Consider the following 16,807-nt stretch of genomic DNA (forward strand, 5'->3'; position numbering starts at 1 on the left):
GGCACAGCGTGCACCGTCAGCACAAGCTTGGCAGAGGTTAATGTTCAGAGTGAGCAGTCACAGGCTTGGTTCACACTGCCAGGAAGGATCAGCGTGGGATGGCACTGTGCAAACACCCGTGTGGGCCTGGCTCTGCATGTGTGTCCCAGCCCTGCACCCTGCACTTGGAGCTGCCTCTAAGAGGGACAGAAGCATAGTAGAACTGTGGTGGTGGTCACCCTGCAGTGGTCGTCCTTGAAGCTGGTGGTGTCGTGGGGAAGCCACCCTGGGAGATGAGCCTGTGCCTTGCACTCCCCAGGCGAGGGAGGGAGTTGGGCTTGGCTGCTCACATGGGAACATTTGAGTTCTGCCCTGTAGTGGGAACTACACTAGCAGGAGTTTAGTGGGAGGGTTGCTTTCCTCCTCCGTCATGGCCCTCTTCTCCTGCCAGCTATTTGGTTTTTTTAAAATGGAAATTATTTGAAAAGTTCCATTAGGGCAAACAAATTCCCAAAAGTCAAGATAATAGAAACAGCATTTTATTGAAATGTTAAACTTTTAGTTAAACTGTTAGTAAAAATACATGGTCTCAATCTGCTACTCTGTTTCTGTGATACCCGCAGGAATCCTCATTTCTTTGAGCAGGTCAAAAAATAAAGGGTCAACAAAATCACCTCTCTGTGCTTTCACGTGGAGAAAAGCGGGAGGAGAAAGAAAAGTCATGTTCCCACTTAATGGGAACAGTTCAATCAGCAGCAGGGTGGCAGCAGGAATGGGGACAATGACCTCCTGACACGTACCTGTGCTCTTTGCTGTGATCTAGAGCTGCTGCCAGGAGCTGGTCCCTGTGCAGGGCACAGTGCTGGGCTGAGATCCTGTTGCAGTTGCTGAATCCCTCCCAAGCACAGGCTGCAGTGCTTTCCCTGGAATTAGCTTGGCTGGGAGGAGATATGTGAAGGTCTGTGTTTGCATTTATCAGCTGCCACCTAACCCTACTGTGGGAGAGAGGGAGGGAGGGATGGAGGTGTTGGGCTGCCTGCCAACGTGCCCGCTCATCTCTGAGCTGCCGGAATTCCCTGTGGAAATGTGGCTTGGCAGGTGGCAGTTGCTGGAGCAGACGTGGCACTGGGAGATAGCAGCATAGTGTTGAGTGATGTACAGGACATCAGCCCTGTGGATATCTATACATTTAGGTCACTAAAATATGTGCTGTATTTGTGTGATGTGTTCAGCTGTAGATAAGAGCTGCAGCCATGCATATCATCCTGTGAGCACTGTGGTGGTCCCTGGTACCCCTGATCCTCATGGAGATGGTCACTCTAAGAGTCCTGTGTGTTGCCCTATCACTTTGGCCTGTTCCTTGCTTTTAGGATTTTATATAAAGCTTTTGTGAGCTCTGTCTTGTGCCAAACGCTGTGTGTCTGTCATCACCCAGAAGTGCTGCATGCTTTGGCTTTCCTGCTGCTTGGTCTCTGCAGCAGGCAGTTTTCCAATCCCCTCTTTTCCATCAGCCCAGGATTCTGCTGACCACTTTGTTGCATCTTGGTTGTGTGGTTTGGGGATGCAAGGTGCTGTCACCTGGTTCCCTTTGCCTGCCTGCAGCTATAGTATTAGTGGGTCTCTGGGGGTGAGTTACCAGATTTCAGAGGCTCTGTCCTGTTTTTCAGGGGTGTTACATGCAGTGCTCCTGGGTTTAGGGCTGTAGGGTGGATGTGTGCCATGGGCCACATCAGGGAGTGGAGGGCTGGTGGTGATCCCTGAAGGATGCACAGCCCGAGGTGCAAGTGCTGTGCTTAAACACTCTTGTCCGTGCCTGAGGAATCCAAAACAAGGTGATGGATTAGTGTGTGTAGGGCCAGCCTTAATTACCAATAAATACCTAATGATCAGCTTCCCGGGGAGGCTGCACTTCCTCTGGGAGCAGGGATGGTGCTCCTGGAGTGCTCCGGGCAGGGGCAGCTGGAGCCAGAGCAGCTACATCAGCATGAGATCAGCAGCCGCTGCCCATCCGAGGATGTTTATGTTTTCCCTTTACTGCTCTGTAAAGCAAATGAAACGAGTCCTAGGGAGGTGCCAACGCTTAGGCTGGGCTGGGTGTGGGGATAAACCAACACGGAGGGGCTTTCTGGCTGAAGCCATTCATTCGTCACCAGTGCCTTACCTCATCCTTTCCCTTGAGCTGCCTGGCTTTTCTGTGTCCTTTTCTCTAGCAGAAGTGCTGTGGGATGGAAGCTGCACAGCCCTGTCCAGGGGCAGAAGGGGCTCTGCCTGGTGTGGGTAGTGCAGCAGGGACTTCCAGGGATGAACCTTTGATTTCCAGTCCATCCCAGCCTTGAAACGTCTTGTGCCCTGTTGCAAACAGGCTGTGTGGATTCCTGTGACTTTGCTGTTCCTGCAGGCAGGCCGGTGGCTTGGCAGTAAACCTCATGTGGCAAGGACTATGGAAATCAATAATGCAGAGCCAGGGAACTGTGCTGCAGGAAGCACTAATTGGTTTCTGCTTCTAGAGGTATTGCTATTAAATGTGGGCACTTTGTGGGAATAATTGTTTTGGAAACAGTATTTTAAAATATTTTGGTTTTATCAGGATTGGACTAAAGATAAGCAAATTAGGTCAGGATGATGTTTCAACCTGTCTATTGTTCATCTGGATTTTTATTTCAGTTCTCTAGCCCCAGATCTTTCCAGGGTAGGAGCAATGCTTTGGTTCTTATTTAAGCGCTCTTCTGTATGTTTTGAAAAACAAACCCTAATCCTTTTGCATTGTCCCTGCAGTATGAGCACCCAGAAAGGCAGATTTTTAGGAGGTGTCTGCATTTGCTCTTGCTAGCTGCTGGCTCCTCTGGTTCGGTGTTTTCCATATACTGAATTGAAAAACAGGGTTAAGGCATTGCTGAGCATTTTTCAACCCTTTTGTCTTTTAGTTTCACAGTTAGGAAATGTAGCATGCTACCTACAAGAGCCCTGGGCTTTCAATTAAATATTGATGGAAAGATAAAATCAGTGTGTGTCTATTTTGCTTTGTGTGAGTATGGGGATTTTTCCTGGGCTGGAAAAGCAAGATGCTCTTTGCTGGTGCTGGCAGGGATCCTGAGCACAGGAGACACTTCCTAACTGTGGTCAAGGGCTGACCCCTGCCCAGGCTGTGGAAAGAATGTGTGCCAGGGCATAAATCTGGGGTGATGACAAGCCCAGCTTCTCCTGGGGGAGGCAAAAAACTCTTCAGGAATGGCTCTTATCAGATGAGGGTATTTCTCCAAGACAGAGTGGTCCAAAGCTAATTTTAGGTTTAAAATGTGATGAATTAGGGAATATTTGCATGCAAAAGATTCATCACCACTAGACAGAGTGAAAAGCTGTTGAAGGCATTGTGCATGGGAGTTCCTTGGCATTTCATTTGGGCTCTTGGTGCCCCCATTGTACCCAGACTCTTGGTGGCATCAGCAGGAGGAGAGAGAATTCATGCTTGCTCAGATTTTTTGGGCTTTGTTTTGGTTGTTTGTTTTCTGTTTAATAACCCCATCACACTGCCCTGTTTTGGCCTAAGCCTCTTCTGCTCCAGGCAACCTGGGAGGTTTTTGTGTGTCCCACCATGGGTGCTCTGCCTGCAGGAGAAAACCAAGTATGGGAACAGAGGTCATTTGTCACAGCCCTTGCCAGAAGGTCACTGTACTGGGAGAGATGCCATGGGAACAGGGATGAGATAATTTTCAGGGATTATAGTGTTTCTCACCATAGGGATAAGAGTTGATACAGAACATCAAACCCTGGCAGGCATTAACAGGAAATGTCTGTTTTTCCTGGATGTATCTTCTATTCTCTGCTCCCCTCTTTTTCCAAATTAAGTTTTTCTGGCTTTCATAGGTTTGTGTGGTGCTTTTCAGCATTGGAACCTCATTAAGGAGCTGTGATTGTCTGAGCTTGTTTCAGATCTGCCACGATACAAAATAAACTTAGGCTGACCAAGTTTTAGGTAGTCTGTGCTATTACCAGCCGCATACATTTTCACATCAGGACGTCAGTGTCTTCAAAACGCAGAACTGTTCATGAATATTTACAAAAATATATATTTTCTGCCTTCCAGTTTCCATGCCTTTAAAGCTGTGTTTTTGTTGTCCTGTGCAACAAGTAGAAAAAAAAATTTTTCTTTACTGAAGGCTGAGATGGTCATATGATCCCTGAAGTAATAACTTGGGGTTAAAGCATAACCAAAGTGGCAAATAACAAGTAGATACTGGACTTGCAGAATTGCAGGATGGAGCTACAGGTTTGCAATATATTAATTCACAAGGGCTCAGGGATTAATAAAGTTAATTTCTATTCTTTCAGTAATTGGCCCTGCAGTTGAAATCTTGGCTGATTCTTGGTGCAGTTACTGTTTCCAGTGTATATATTTTACTAGTTTAAGAGCTTTGGATCCCGTGCGCTGTGGGGACAGTCTGGGACAGGAGGCAGAGAGCTTAAGTGGTGCTTCAAGAGGAAGTAATTAATATGAGAATTTGGCTGGACAAAGGCAGTGTCAGGAGTCTTTATGGGGTTTGTATTATGTGTTTCTACCTCCTTCAGCGTTTAATCATCTCCTTTTTTCCTTGTCTGTTCATTCTTCCAATGTTTTCCTTCTTGCTGCTTTTGCCCAGGCAGACTTTGAGCTGGATAAAGCTCCTGGCTGCCCCCAGCAGCTGGTTTGGGGTGTGGGTGCTGGAGTACAACTGTTCCCCTGCCTCCCTCAGCCCTGGAGCTCTGCAAACCCCTCTTCAGGCAGTGCCATGCCTTTGCCATTAGAAAAAGCTTTCTCCCTAGTCTCTGCTTTAAACCAGCAGTTAAACTGTAAGAGAGTAGTTTTGGATTAGATACTGGCAGCAAATTCTTGCCTTTGAGGGTGGTGAGGCATTGGTTGCTCAGAGAAGCTGTGGATGCCCCATCCCTGGAAATGTTCAAGGCAGATTGGACAGGGTTTGGAGCAACCTAGGATGATGGAAGATGTTCCTGCCTGTGCCCAGGAGTTAGAACTGGATGATCTTTAAGGTCCTTTCCAACCTAAACCATTCTATGATTTTAATTCAGAGCACTTCTCTCTTGTCCACCCTGCACACAGCAGCTTTCTGCAGGGTTGCAGTCTGCTGTCATGTTTCTCTTGCCTTCTCCCAGCACTGACATTGTTCTCACAGGTCAAATGCTTTAGGTCTGAGTCTTCCTGTGTTCTGCACCATCTCTTCCTTCCTGGCTCACAGGCAATAGTCCTGTTTGTGCATCTTGGCACAGGTTTTGCCTTTGTTTGGATTGCCGGTTCTTGACTCGATCAGACCCTGGTTTTTCTCTTTTTGTTGTTTGGGTTTTTTCTGTTTAAAAACCTGCTCCTTATTTTTGATCCTGAAAGGCAACAGCTGAATACTGAAATGCTGCGGTTATTCCTCAGAAGTTTCATCCTATTATTTGCAGTCTCCTGCAGTTTGCTGGTATCTCTTGAGTTTAGTATCAGAGGTTTATAATTCTTTTCTCTAGTCCATTAGCAGTGTGAGCACTGAGTGGCACTGGACAGACAGGGCCTTCTTGGTGTAGCCTGCCTGGTTTGTGGTAAAATCCTGGATATCCGTGTGTGGCATCTGTCTGCACCCAGCCTGTTGCAGATCATTAACCCAGGCATTCCTCAGCTTGCCCATGGGAATGCAGAGAGTGACCGCATGGAAACTCTGCCCAGAGGTTAAGCAGCTCTTACAGAGCAGAGCCCTGTAAAGCAATTTGGCAAAGCTTTCAGAGGGATGTGATATGTGTTGTCTTTCCATTTGACCCCAGTGCCATCCTCCCTGCCCAGGGCTGAGTTTACCCTGTGTCCTCTGGCTCTGCAGCAGCCAGCTGTGACAGGGAGCGTGGCCGCTGCCCAGGTTCTTGGGTCTGCTGACAGGACAAGTCACATTTTCCCTCTCAATCCCAAAATTTGGCTCTAATCTCGATGGGGGGAATCTCACTGCTGGGGCTGACTCAGGTCCATCTGAGTTTGAACCCTCCTTTATCACAGGATTTGTCTGTGCCAGCTGTGAAAACAGCTTTAGCTTTAAAAAAGAAAAAAAAAATCCTGAGTTATGGAGCCCTGCTGCGGTCCCTTGCAAATAATCATTGCAAACACTGGTTAATTGTTTATCCATTAGCCAACTGTGTCAATTAATCTGACAAAGAGCCCAGCTGTACCTGGCACAGTGGGGAGGAAAGGAGGAGGAGGAGGAAGGAGGATGAGCATCCTCTCTCCCTGTTAGCTCCTCTCTGTTGCTCTTCCTCCAGCCCTGCTGATGTGGTATTTGTCTTCTGATTTCCGTCAAGTGTAGTTGCTGGCATGGCACATCCAGGCTGTGTTTGGGCTTGTGTTCTCTTTGACCATGGAAAACATTCTTTGGAGAGGGCACTAGGTTTCCATGAAGCAATAGCATGTTCTGATGGAGAAAAAACCCCAACAAATTCTGTTTTCTTTCTACTAAATGTGAATGCAAAGAGAAATACAAAGCAAGACGCTGCTTTATTTGCAGCTAGAAATATACAAAAAAAATCTTTGCATGAAGTGCTGAGTGGGAAATAGGATTTTAATGTATGTATTGGTGCAGAGTGAGGCTCTGGGCTCCCTCCTGCTATCCCCAGGGTTATTTGGGAAGGCCTGGTAGCATGGCCTCCCTTGGGAATACTGTTTATGCCTGCTTTCCAGGAAGAAAATCAAACATCCAAAGCCAGTCTGTATCAAGTGGAATGACTTCACTCCAAACAAATTAAAATGTATGTTATGCTCCCTGAATAATTGGAAGTCCCCTGCAGTACAGTGTTAGAATAGGAAAAGTGTAAAGCTTCCAAGAGGGAGAACTGGCTTCCCATGAAGTGGTGATGAGGGAGCTGTGGGGCAGTGCCAAATTCCTGCTGCAGAGAGGCTGCACGGGCTGGGTAGGGTAACTTCAGTGAGGTGAGAACAGTTTGATAATTGAAACCAAATAAAATACAGTAGTAATTGTGATGAAAGGGGAATAACACTGATGGAAACAAGTGATGCATAATACAGTAATTGCTCACCATCCCCTGACCAGTGCCCAGCCCCCAGCAGCAGCTGGCACCCCCAGCCAATTTCCTCAGCTGATATCCTGGGAATGGTGTCCTGTGGAATGGAATATCCCTTTGGCCAGTTTGGGTCAGCTGTCCTGGCCATGCTGCCCCACAGCTTTGTGTGCACCTCCACATTTGCCAGAGCATTGGAAACCGGGAAGTCCTTGAATTAGGGGAAGCAGCACTTAGCAACAATTCAAACATCAGTGTGTTATCAACATTCTTCTGGTCCTAAATCCAAAACACAACACTGTATCAGCTAAGAATAAAATTAACTCTGTCCCAGCTGAAACCAGGATCTTGCCCCAAAGTTCAGCATATCACTGGGAAAGGAGGTACCCACATGTGTGTTTATGTTTGAATTATTGATGCAGATCTCTTGAAGTGACCTGGGGGCTCTGGTCTGGTCCTAAAGCCTTCTGTGCTCTGGAAGCTGTTGGTTCTACATTTACTTTGGTATAAGAGAAGAGATTGACCCAGTTTTTCTTGTTTCAAGTCTGTGTGCAAATGGATTTATTTTTTTTCTGAAGGCAGCTGCTTCTAGCATGTTTTTAGGCATACATGGTATCAGCCTTATGTAGTAATGAAATAATGGACTTGTTTCAAAAGGAAACAATAATAAAGAATGTTCTTTCAAAAGCAGCTAAACACATGATTTATTAAAATGTTAAATTATTTCCAAGTTACAGCATACTCAGCTCTTGTGGGGCTCACTCAAGAATAATTGCACAGTGTTCTTTGCAGAACTTAACATCAGAAATGTCACACTTTTTTGGAAAAATCATTCTTTAACACAATGTAAAAGCTTCCACAAGTATAAATGGGCATCCTTGTATTGGCTTCTGTAAAATGTTGCCAGTTTGTCCCATCTGTATTTTTTTCAGTGTAGCTGTTGAGCTGTGACATTTATTGCAGAGCAGGACAAAGACTGAAGGGACTTTTTATCATCATCAGGGAGATGTCCAGGAGCTGGAGCCTGGCTCTGTGAAGGACCAGCAGGCAGCTCCACAGCCCTGTAATGAGATGCAGACCCTGGAGAAGGAAGAGGAGGAGGAGGAAGAGGGTTTGCAAAGGATCAGGGAAAGCTTATGCTAGTGTCAGTGGCCATGCCTCATATATCGATTTACTTTTGTTTCCTTATTTTTTTCTATTTCTTCCTTTCCCATTTTTCTCATGACTCAGGCTCCTGGGTGGATGGGTGGGAATAAAGGTGGGAAGTGCTGTAGTCACCAGTGCCCAAACACCTCGAAGTGTCACTGTCTGAGTGCCCTGAGCAGGCAGCAGCCTTTTCCCTGGCCATGTCTGCATCACAGAGGGACACCCTGCTGCTGGAGGGGTGAGCACAGCAGATGTGGAGCCCTCCTTGTTGATCCCCGGCTTTCTGTGGGCATCAGGATGCTCCTGACCTCAGAGAGGAACCTTTAGAGCTGTAACTTTCAAGCCTGCTGAGAGGTTGGAGCCGTGGGAGAGCACAAGGCACGCAGACACCACAGGCGGTTGTGTAACGTGCATAGAAATAGAGGAAATCTTAATAATGCTGGGAGTTTCTAGCACTACTTCACTCAAAGGAAGAACATATAGCAAAAACGCCTACCGATTTTCTGAGTGAGCTTTTCCTCCATGCAGCCTGACCTGGGAAATTCAGTGTTGGGTGAATTAAGTCTGGGATTTGGCCAGGCAGTAATACGGTTTGTAGCTTTAGGACTGAACATTTGGCATTGAGTGTGTAGGATGGGGATAGCTGGGATGAATGTGGGTAAAGGGATGTAAGGGAGATATGTGTCCATGCATTGCCAGTGGTTTCCTTCAGCCCTGTGTTGCAGAGGAGGTGCTGACAGCTCTGTCCTGTCTCTCCCCAGCGGCCTGTGTCTCCTGAGCACAGGCTCCTGAGATGTCTCTGAGAGCAGAAAGCCATGCAGCCACATCCACGCTGAAGAAGCTTGCTGCAGACATGAGCAACATCATCGAGAGCCTGGACACCAGGGAGCTCCATGTGGAGGGGGAGGAGGTGGACTCAGAGGTGCTCACTGACCCCAAAGGCACTGGTGAGTCAATGCCTGTGTGTTCCCATGTCTTGCCTGGGTTTAACAATCTGTTGGCAGGTAGGCTACAGCCTCAGGGGTTTTGCCAAGCCCAGCACTTACCCTGATTTAGAACCAGGAGACTCTTAAAACTTGAGCTTCTCAAGTCTCTTCTCTGTAACCTTGTCTTTGAGCTCTTTTTAATACAAATTTCCCTCTTTCGCTGGAATTAATGCTGCTTTATAAATGCTCCCATGTTAAAGCATAGCTGCTGTCTGCAGGCTTTCACGCCCTTGTGGATTGTTACAAGGCTGTTGAGCTAACAGTTTTGTGGGGTTTGTGGTCCTTGCAGTGTGCATTCCCTTCTCTGCCATCTACCACACCCATGGGTTCAAAGAGCCAGGCACGCAGACGTACCTCACGGGATGTCCTGTCCGAGTGCGTGTGTTGGAAGTTGAACGCTTCACTTCCACGAAGAAGGTCAGAACTTCCAGAGATTTCCTTTGATTTCTGTAGAACTGTATTTAAAATGCTGTTTGTGCCTTAATTTTGCGCTTGTTTGTTCGTGGGCTGAGGAAGCAGCAATGCCTGTGTCTTAGAAGAGAAGGTTATCTGTCTATTTATAAAATCTAATAAAGGAGAACAAGAAATCATGAAACAGAATAATCCTTAAGTAAAGTTGAATAAAGGCTCTTTAGATGAGCAGCTGCAGGAAAATGGCTTATTTCAAAACTTGCATCCCATGTGGTGATGTTCTCTCCTGCAGGTACCAAGCCCCAATGTTTACACCATCGAGCTGACCCATGGAGAGTTCGTCTGGCACGTGAAAAGGAAGTTCAAGCACTTCCAGGAGTTTCACAGGGAGCTGCTGAGGTACAAAGCCTTTGTGCGCATCCCTATCCCCACCAGGAGGTGAGTGTGCATCCCTGTGGATACGGTTGGCTTTGGGACATGAACTCTTTTAACTTCTAATATCTTATCCATTTGGCTTCACTGGTCCCATTTGCTTTGCTGTAAGGAGGAGAGGACAGAAGAATTCAGTCTCTATGAATATTTAGTAGTTATAATAAAAATACTTAATCTATGTGTTTAGCAGCCATAATCTAAGTGATGCAAACATCTCTCTGCTGACGCAGAAAACATTCCCTTCTGGGTCATCAGCTTTTGAGCTGGATTTGCCTTGAACTTGGGGAAGGGTTATGATAATGCTAATGGAAATTGCTGGAGCTTTGTGGCTTTCTGACAGTGTGGGCAGGATGTGGGAGGTGTGGGCATCATTGGCCAAACTAGCCTTGCTGCTTGGGATGGCTGGAAATAAAAGAGGGATGAGGAAAAAAGTGTGAGGAGAAGTGATGTTGGTCAGTGAGAGCCTCCTGATATAGACAAACATTGGAATATGATAGGATGGGTAAAACTGTAAGGAATTAAGAGCTGGAGGAACATAATGCTTTAAAAACAGGGCGTAGGTTCCCTTTACTTACAAGGGAAAATTGTGGCCATCAAAAATCAAACTCTGATATTTCTGTGTTGTACTTTTGTTTGTGTGCTAGTTGGAGCACACTGGCTTCTTAAATAAATCCACATTGTATTCTTTTCTGGTTTGTTTTTTGGCTGTCCTGCCTGCCCGTCAGTTTTTAAGGTCTTGGATAGGAAAAATAAAGGCATTGCAGCAGAGGGGTTACGTATTGAGGCATAGAGACACTTGCAGCACTGAGACTTGATGTTGGGGTGTGTTTTTCCTTCCAGTCACACGGTGAGAAGACAATCCATCAAAAGGGGAGAGCCGAGGCAGATGCCGAGTCTGCCGCACACCGCGGAGAGCACGATGCGGGAGGAGCACTTCTCCAGCAGGAGGGTAAGTGCCCCCTCAGTCTGAGGGCAAGAGGGGTGCTCTGAGGTGCAGAGAAGCCTGGCAAGTTCCTTGCAAAGCCACACACTATCCAAATTCTTCTTTGTTATCGCTACAGTATTCTGTTTGACAAAGTCTGGCCTTGGCAAGACCAGCTTTAATGCCAAACTCCTTGCTGTGTAATGATGAGGATGCTGCTCCTGGGGTTCATGTGGGCAAAGCTTTCCTCTGCAATTGAGGAACACCGTGATGCTGGGAGCGGTGGTTCCCCTCCTCCCACCTGCTCTGATTTAAAGATAGACAAGGCAGTTTGCAGAGTCAAGTTGCATGATAGAGGCAGCCCCGTGGCCATCAAAATCTGAGAGATTTCAGTGCTGTTCCCCTCTGAAAGAGGAGATGACAGTCAGGCTATTGATGCTGAAGTGGGTAATTTTAGCCCAAGCACACGTGTTTTGTGTAACTTCATCAGATGTTAACAGATGGGCCCTTCCATGGAGAGGGTGGATGTCTTCCTACCTCTTCATTGCAGCTTTGCTGCTCGCAAGTTAAAACCCCCATGTTTGTTCAGGCTGTGCTTATCGTTCTCTTTCTGCTGCTCCCTGCCTCCCTCCCTGGGCTTTGTGCCACTGGAACTTCAAGACCCAAAGGATTAAAGGATTGTGTCTTGTGGCTGTGCCATGCAGAAACCCTGCTGTTCACTGCTTCTCTGATGTGTGGGAAGTTTGAGGAGAGAGATGTGGGTTTAAAAGAGGAAGAAAACTGTTTTATAGATGCTTTTTATTTTTTTAGCTTGTGTTTCCTTTCAGTTTGCTTTGTGTCCTGTAGGACTCTGCTCAGTTTCCCATGCCTAGGCAGTTTAATTTTTTCTTTTCTCTTTTACCATAAGGATGGGAAGAAATTAGTTCTCCCATAATGGTTTCTTCTCTTCTCCCCTCCTGGCTGGGGAGGACAGGACCAGCCACACTGCTCTCTCTGTGTCTTTGGGGCAGGACAGCATGGTCCCTGTGTCCCTCAGCCCATGAACCTTTTGTTTTGTTAAACAGGCTCTCTCAGTTGCGTCTGAGCCTGTTTTCTCACAAAGGTGATTCCTGTGGATTGGAAACAATGGGGACTGATTTGGTATTTAAAATTGTCCTGAAACTTTACCTCAGTCATGAAAGTTGACCTCAAAGTGGCCCTGCCACGGAGCAAGTTTACTGGTGGAAGGTACAAACACAGAACTATGAACAATAAACAACCTATGACCAAACTGTTTATGGTGCTGAGCTGTGATATCCTGTGAGCACACATAATAATGGATTTATCTATCTACTCAAACTGAAAAGCGGATCTGATTTCTTGATTACTTCCTAATGCCAGACAGTTTGATTACAGGAATTTTCATGAAAAACCTCCACATCCTATCTAAAGTTTCAACATTTTGATTGTAGAAACAGCTGGAGGACTACTTGACAGATATCCTGAAAATGCCAATGTACAGGAACTACCATGGAACAGTAAGTAGAAATTAGTTTTACTTGATTGTCTAAAGAATATTCACTTTACAAATGCTGAATTCATTGGAAGAAGACATACAGCTTCTGCAAGAAACATTTTACAGCTGTTTTGTGAGCATTTTGTCTTAGCTGATTTCTCCAACACAGATGTAATATGATTAAAACCAAAGGAATGACTCAGAGGCTGCTGGTATAACACAGTGATAACCTCCTTAAGCTAGTTCAGTCCAGAGAGCTGGTTGTACATGTGTGATGTAGTGAAATTCTGTTTAATTCTGCAGACTGCTTAAGATGATAAGTTAAAGTTTTAAATACTTCAAAATTTGGAATCCAAGCCATTTTTCTAATTGCTCCTTCAGTCTGGGCTTTGTGTATGGTTCTGGATGCAGATTTGTCTCACGTTTCTATTCTGTGCAGTTTCCCAGGACATTAGACTGAGACTGTGTGTGGGATACCCAGAGAGGTGAATGACTATTTTGTCAGTTGATGGTAGATGGTAGTTGCCTTATTTTCCCAAGTCAACACTCTCTGGAATGAGGAGAGATGTCAAATCCAGCTTCAGGCCTATTTTAAGCAAAAATATTTCTTTTGAAATTCATCCTTGAATGTTTCTTCAGAAGTCCTCACCTGTCAGCCACAGCTGTGACATCTCTTGGAGATGGTAATTTATTTCCCCTTTTTTTGGCTGCATAATGACTGTGTTACTTCATCTTTTGTATTACCAGCAAAATCTGATGCATGCACTGAGTAGCTGCCAAGTTTAGTGACATTTCTGAGCACAGAGTGATAACTGGGAACACCTGGTTTTCAAACAAGCCAGAAATACAGACTGAACTTTGGGTTTCTGTAGCAGCCAGTTTGCTTCCACTTTTGCTGTTGTTATATATTCTCCTATTTTGCAGGATTTCCATTGTGTAGAGATGTTGGGCAGGTCATAGCTGGATGTTGTGTATAAAAACTTAAAAACTGATGCAGAGCTCAGCACTGCCTGTTCCATGGGATATAGTGCTCATTGGGGGTTGACAATTGCACTCTGGATGGCAACAAATCTTCAGGCTGAGGAAGCTGCATTCCTTAGAGTGATTCTTTAGGGGACAAGGCTGTGGAGCTTAATTCCAATGCAGTGAAGAGCTGTGTTAGTTTGCATGTGGAAAAGATTCATCTTTTGTTCTAGAAGCAAGATTGGGATAACTTGGCAATTTTGATCAGTAGCATATGCAGAGCGGGGGAGAGTTATTTTACAATGTGGATCCATCTTGTCACTTTTAGGCAGGCGTTGCCTTTTTCAAATATTTTGGATCATTTCTGCTCCAATGAGCACGTGGGTGATGCTTTGGCCAGGCTGTGGTTTGAGACGGGCTGCACAGTGGGGGCCAGGAGAGGAGATGGGCGACCCTGCCTTCCCAGGCAGCTGTGGGGTGCTCCCTTCTGGGCTGAATCGCCCTTCTGTCCCCAGCCCCCGCAGCCAGATGTCCCTTTTTGCACATAAATTCTCAGTTTATTGTTGGCTTTCACTGCATTTGGCCACAGAGAAGTGTTCAGGGAGGCCTTTGCTGCCCGTGGTGGCGGCAGGGTCCTGCAGGCGATGCTGGAAGAGAGCACAGGGAAGGAAATGCTTCCTTTAAAACAACACCCAAACAACCCCCCCTGTTCTCAGATGAGACTAAAGTAAGGATTTCTGGCACTTTCCCTGGAACAGTCTTTGTCCTCCTGAGAGCAAAATGAGGGCTTTGCTCTTCCTGTGGTTGAGAAGTCTTTTGCCCAGATGCTGACAAATGCTATAACTGTCTTAATCTTGGAGCACATTTGGACTTCTTTGTGTTCCTCTCACCAAATCCATGCACTGTGGACTTTTTTAAGATCAGAAACTCTGTTAAATGAGGCATGGAGTTTCAAAGGCGAGACCTGCCTGGAGTTTAACTCTTGGCCATTGTGAAGAGTCTGCTTGGGTCAGTAGCTCTGAGATGTTTTTTTTCATCTGAGCTGCACAGTTTAATGAATTTGCTTTTTTACTTCTTTAATTTTGCGTTTGCGGTTAATTTATTATTTGCCAGTGAGAGCAAACTGCTTTATACACTGTCTGGAGAATATGCTGTGCACTGAGACAGTTAAGCCTGCAAGTCAGGCTTGTGGTTTTGCAGACCTGAAGTCTCTGGTTGGGTTAAGAATCAGGACCACAATGGCAGCATGGCATTATAGAGGTTGTACATCATCTAGCTCTTTAGATTTAATATTTTTTTTAATTATTTGATTTATGTGATTAAATCTCATGTCTTCTTCTTTCCAAAATCTTTTTATAGTACTTTTGTGCTGAAGTGCTTTAAGACAATTACTGTTAAAATGAATGTTGTGGGAATCTCAGTGTGTTAACTGTTCACACTTTTTTTTTTTTTTTTTAAAATTGGAAGTTGGAGGAATATAGCCTCAAAATGTTGAGGCTTAATTGGATTCTGTATAAAAATTTTATTAATTGGACCCTAGCATTATTTTTGTGCAAGCTCCCATACTTAAAAGATGCCCAAGCAAAACGAAAAGTAAGATTTGATTGGAGTGCATGTATGTGTGTAATATTTTGCATGAACTTTAGAGAGAGTAAAAGCCTCATCTTAAGTGAAAGCAACACAATAAAGAACAGCTGAGAAGTGACAGTGGCCACTGGTTTGCCTCTGATACAGCTCTTGGATCTGCAGACCTTTGTGGAGCTCCCCACACAACCCATCAGTATTTCTAGCTCTTGCACTTGAAATGCAGCACATTTAGGGGTTTTAAAATTGTATTCTGTATAAGCAAATTTTTTTGTGTGTGTGTAAGAAATTGTGCTGAACAATATCATTCTGAAGAGTAATTCCACGTTATTGCTAATGACCAGTGCTGATCAACTTTTGATGCATTTCTGAACCCACGAAATAAAGAACAAGAGTCAAAATGAAAAAATATAGCATAGAGAAGCTGAATCCTTTCTGAAATGCAGATGCTCTATGAAATTTTTACTTACATAAATCATGCATGCTCCACATTGCTGGCAGGATGGGATGGTTTGAACACCTTGCAGATGGTTCTCCACCTTCCACAGCCTGTCCTCCTGCAGCCCATCACTCCCATTCTCCTTGTTTTTTTTTTTCATTGCCACAACAATGTCATTGAAGCTGCATTCTCCAGGCCCATATCTCATACCAAAAACATCCTGCTGTGGGTCATTCTGAAACCAGAGTGGGATGCCAGATCCCAGGGAGGCAGCTGGGCAGTGCAGGAATTCCAATGTGACGGAGATGAAAGCTCCTGCCTGCCCTGCCTGCCTCTCCCAGCCTCAGATGAGGCATTGTGACAGTAAAAATAGCTAATTGTAACAATAAATCACTCCATCAGATGTTTTGCACTATGCTGAGGAATTTTCCTTTTAACTGCAGGAATTTATTTAAGGTTTTTTTTTTTACAAAACATTGCTTGATCAATGTGTTGGATGTGCTCCTGTCATTGCTGTTCCAGAGACTGCTTGGCTGAAGAAGAGGTTGCTTTGCTGCCAGACAATTTTTATTTCTCTTTTATATAGTGGTAGCTCTGTTTCTGCAAGCAATTTTTCCTCTTGGTTTTCCTTTTTGCATCTTTGAGGACAATTATTCCTCTGCATGCAGTGCTCCTCAAATCCCTGCCAGCTTTCTGGCTCCAGCCAGCATTTTCAAAGGGTTTTGACATTTTTATGCTTTCTTTTGCATGTGTGCCCACTGTGAGAGAGATGTCTGGGTTTCTGATTTGTCTGATTGGAAATGCCATGGAGAAGTTAAAATGGAATCCAGACAAAGAACTGGCCTGAGAATTTGCTTGGGACCTCTGATAAGGGCTTGTAGGGTACACTAGATTTCTTCAGGTTCTTCCCACCCTGCTCTGAGTGTTGCTGCAGAAACAGCTGAAGCATTTGATGTCACCTGGTGCTTTTCCAGAACACTTAGGGAGAGCAGAGAGAGCAAAATGGTTGGTAAAATAGCATGGAATGACTTGTTCTAACTGCTTTCTGAAAACAGGCTGAAACCACCCTAAAATCAAAGCATTAAAATTGCCTCAGCTGAGTAGAGGTTACTTTATGTCTTTGAGATACTCAGAGGAAAGCAGCAAAGTCTTTTGTTCTTCTCCATGGCCTTGGCTGATATGAAAAGTTTGGGAAGGTCCCAGGAGCAGCTGAGCATGAGGAGATGGAAGGATCTTTGGTCCTACTGCTGTTTTCTGGGGGAAAAAATGATGATATTAGGAATATAGCCTGTGCTAACCTCATCATAATGGCAAGATAGACTTTGGCTCTAAATTTACTGATACTTTTTGTTATACTTGGTGTCTGAAAATGTCTTTTTAGGGGTCCACCCATGTAATTCCTGTGCAAAATTGGATTTTGC

The 16,807-nt window shown here is 45.2% G+C and overlaps 1 protein-coding gene across 7 annotated transcripts in view; it reads left to right on the forward strand.

Annotated features, from left to right (window-relative positions):
* PLD1 (phospholipase D1) overlaps positions 1-16,807 on the forward strand; it is a 72,651-nt gene that overhangs the window by 19,262 nt on the left and 36,582 nt on the right. For 5 of the 7 annotated variants that reach the window (XM_033516622.1, XM_033516621.1, XM_015637971.3 and 2 more), the window contains 5 exons: positions 8,916-9,101; positions 9,430-9,557; positions 9,844-9,989; positions 10,824-10,932; positions 12,357-12,422. In XM_033516622.1, the coding sequence (XP_033372513.1) occupies positions 8,948-9,101; positions 9,430-9,557; positions 9,844-9,989; positions 10,824-10,932; positions 12,357-12,422 (603 nt within the window). In that variant the 5' untranslated portion in view covers positions 8,916-8,947. Of the gene's footprint in view, positions 1-8,915; positions 9,102-9,429; positions 9,558-9,843; positions 9,990-10,823; positions 10,933-12,356; positions 12,423-16,807 lie in introns of those variants that run through there. The other 2 variants (XM_033516623.1, XM_033516624.1) reach the window with 1 other exon arrangement.

The sequence above is a fragment of the Parus major genome, chromosome 9 (genome assembly GCF_001522545.3).
Source record: "Parus major isolate Abel chromosome 9, Parus_major1.1, whole genome shotgun sequence".
NCBI lineage: Eukaryota > Metazoa > Chordata > Aves > Passeriformes > Paridae > Parus > Parus major.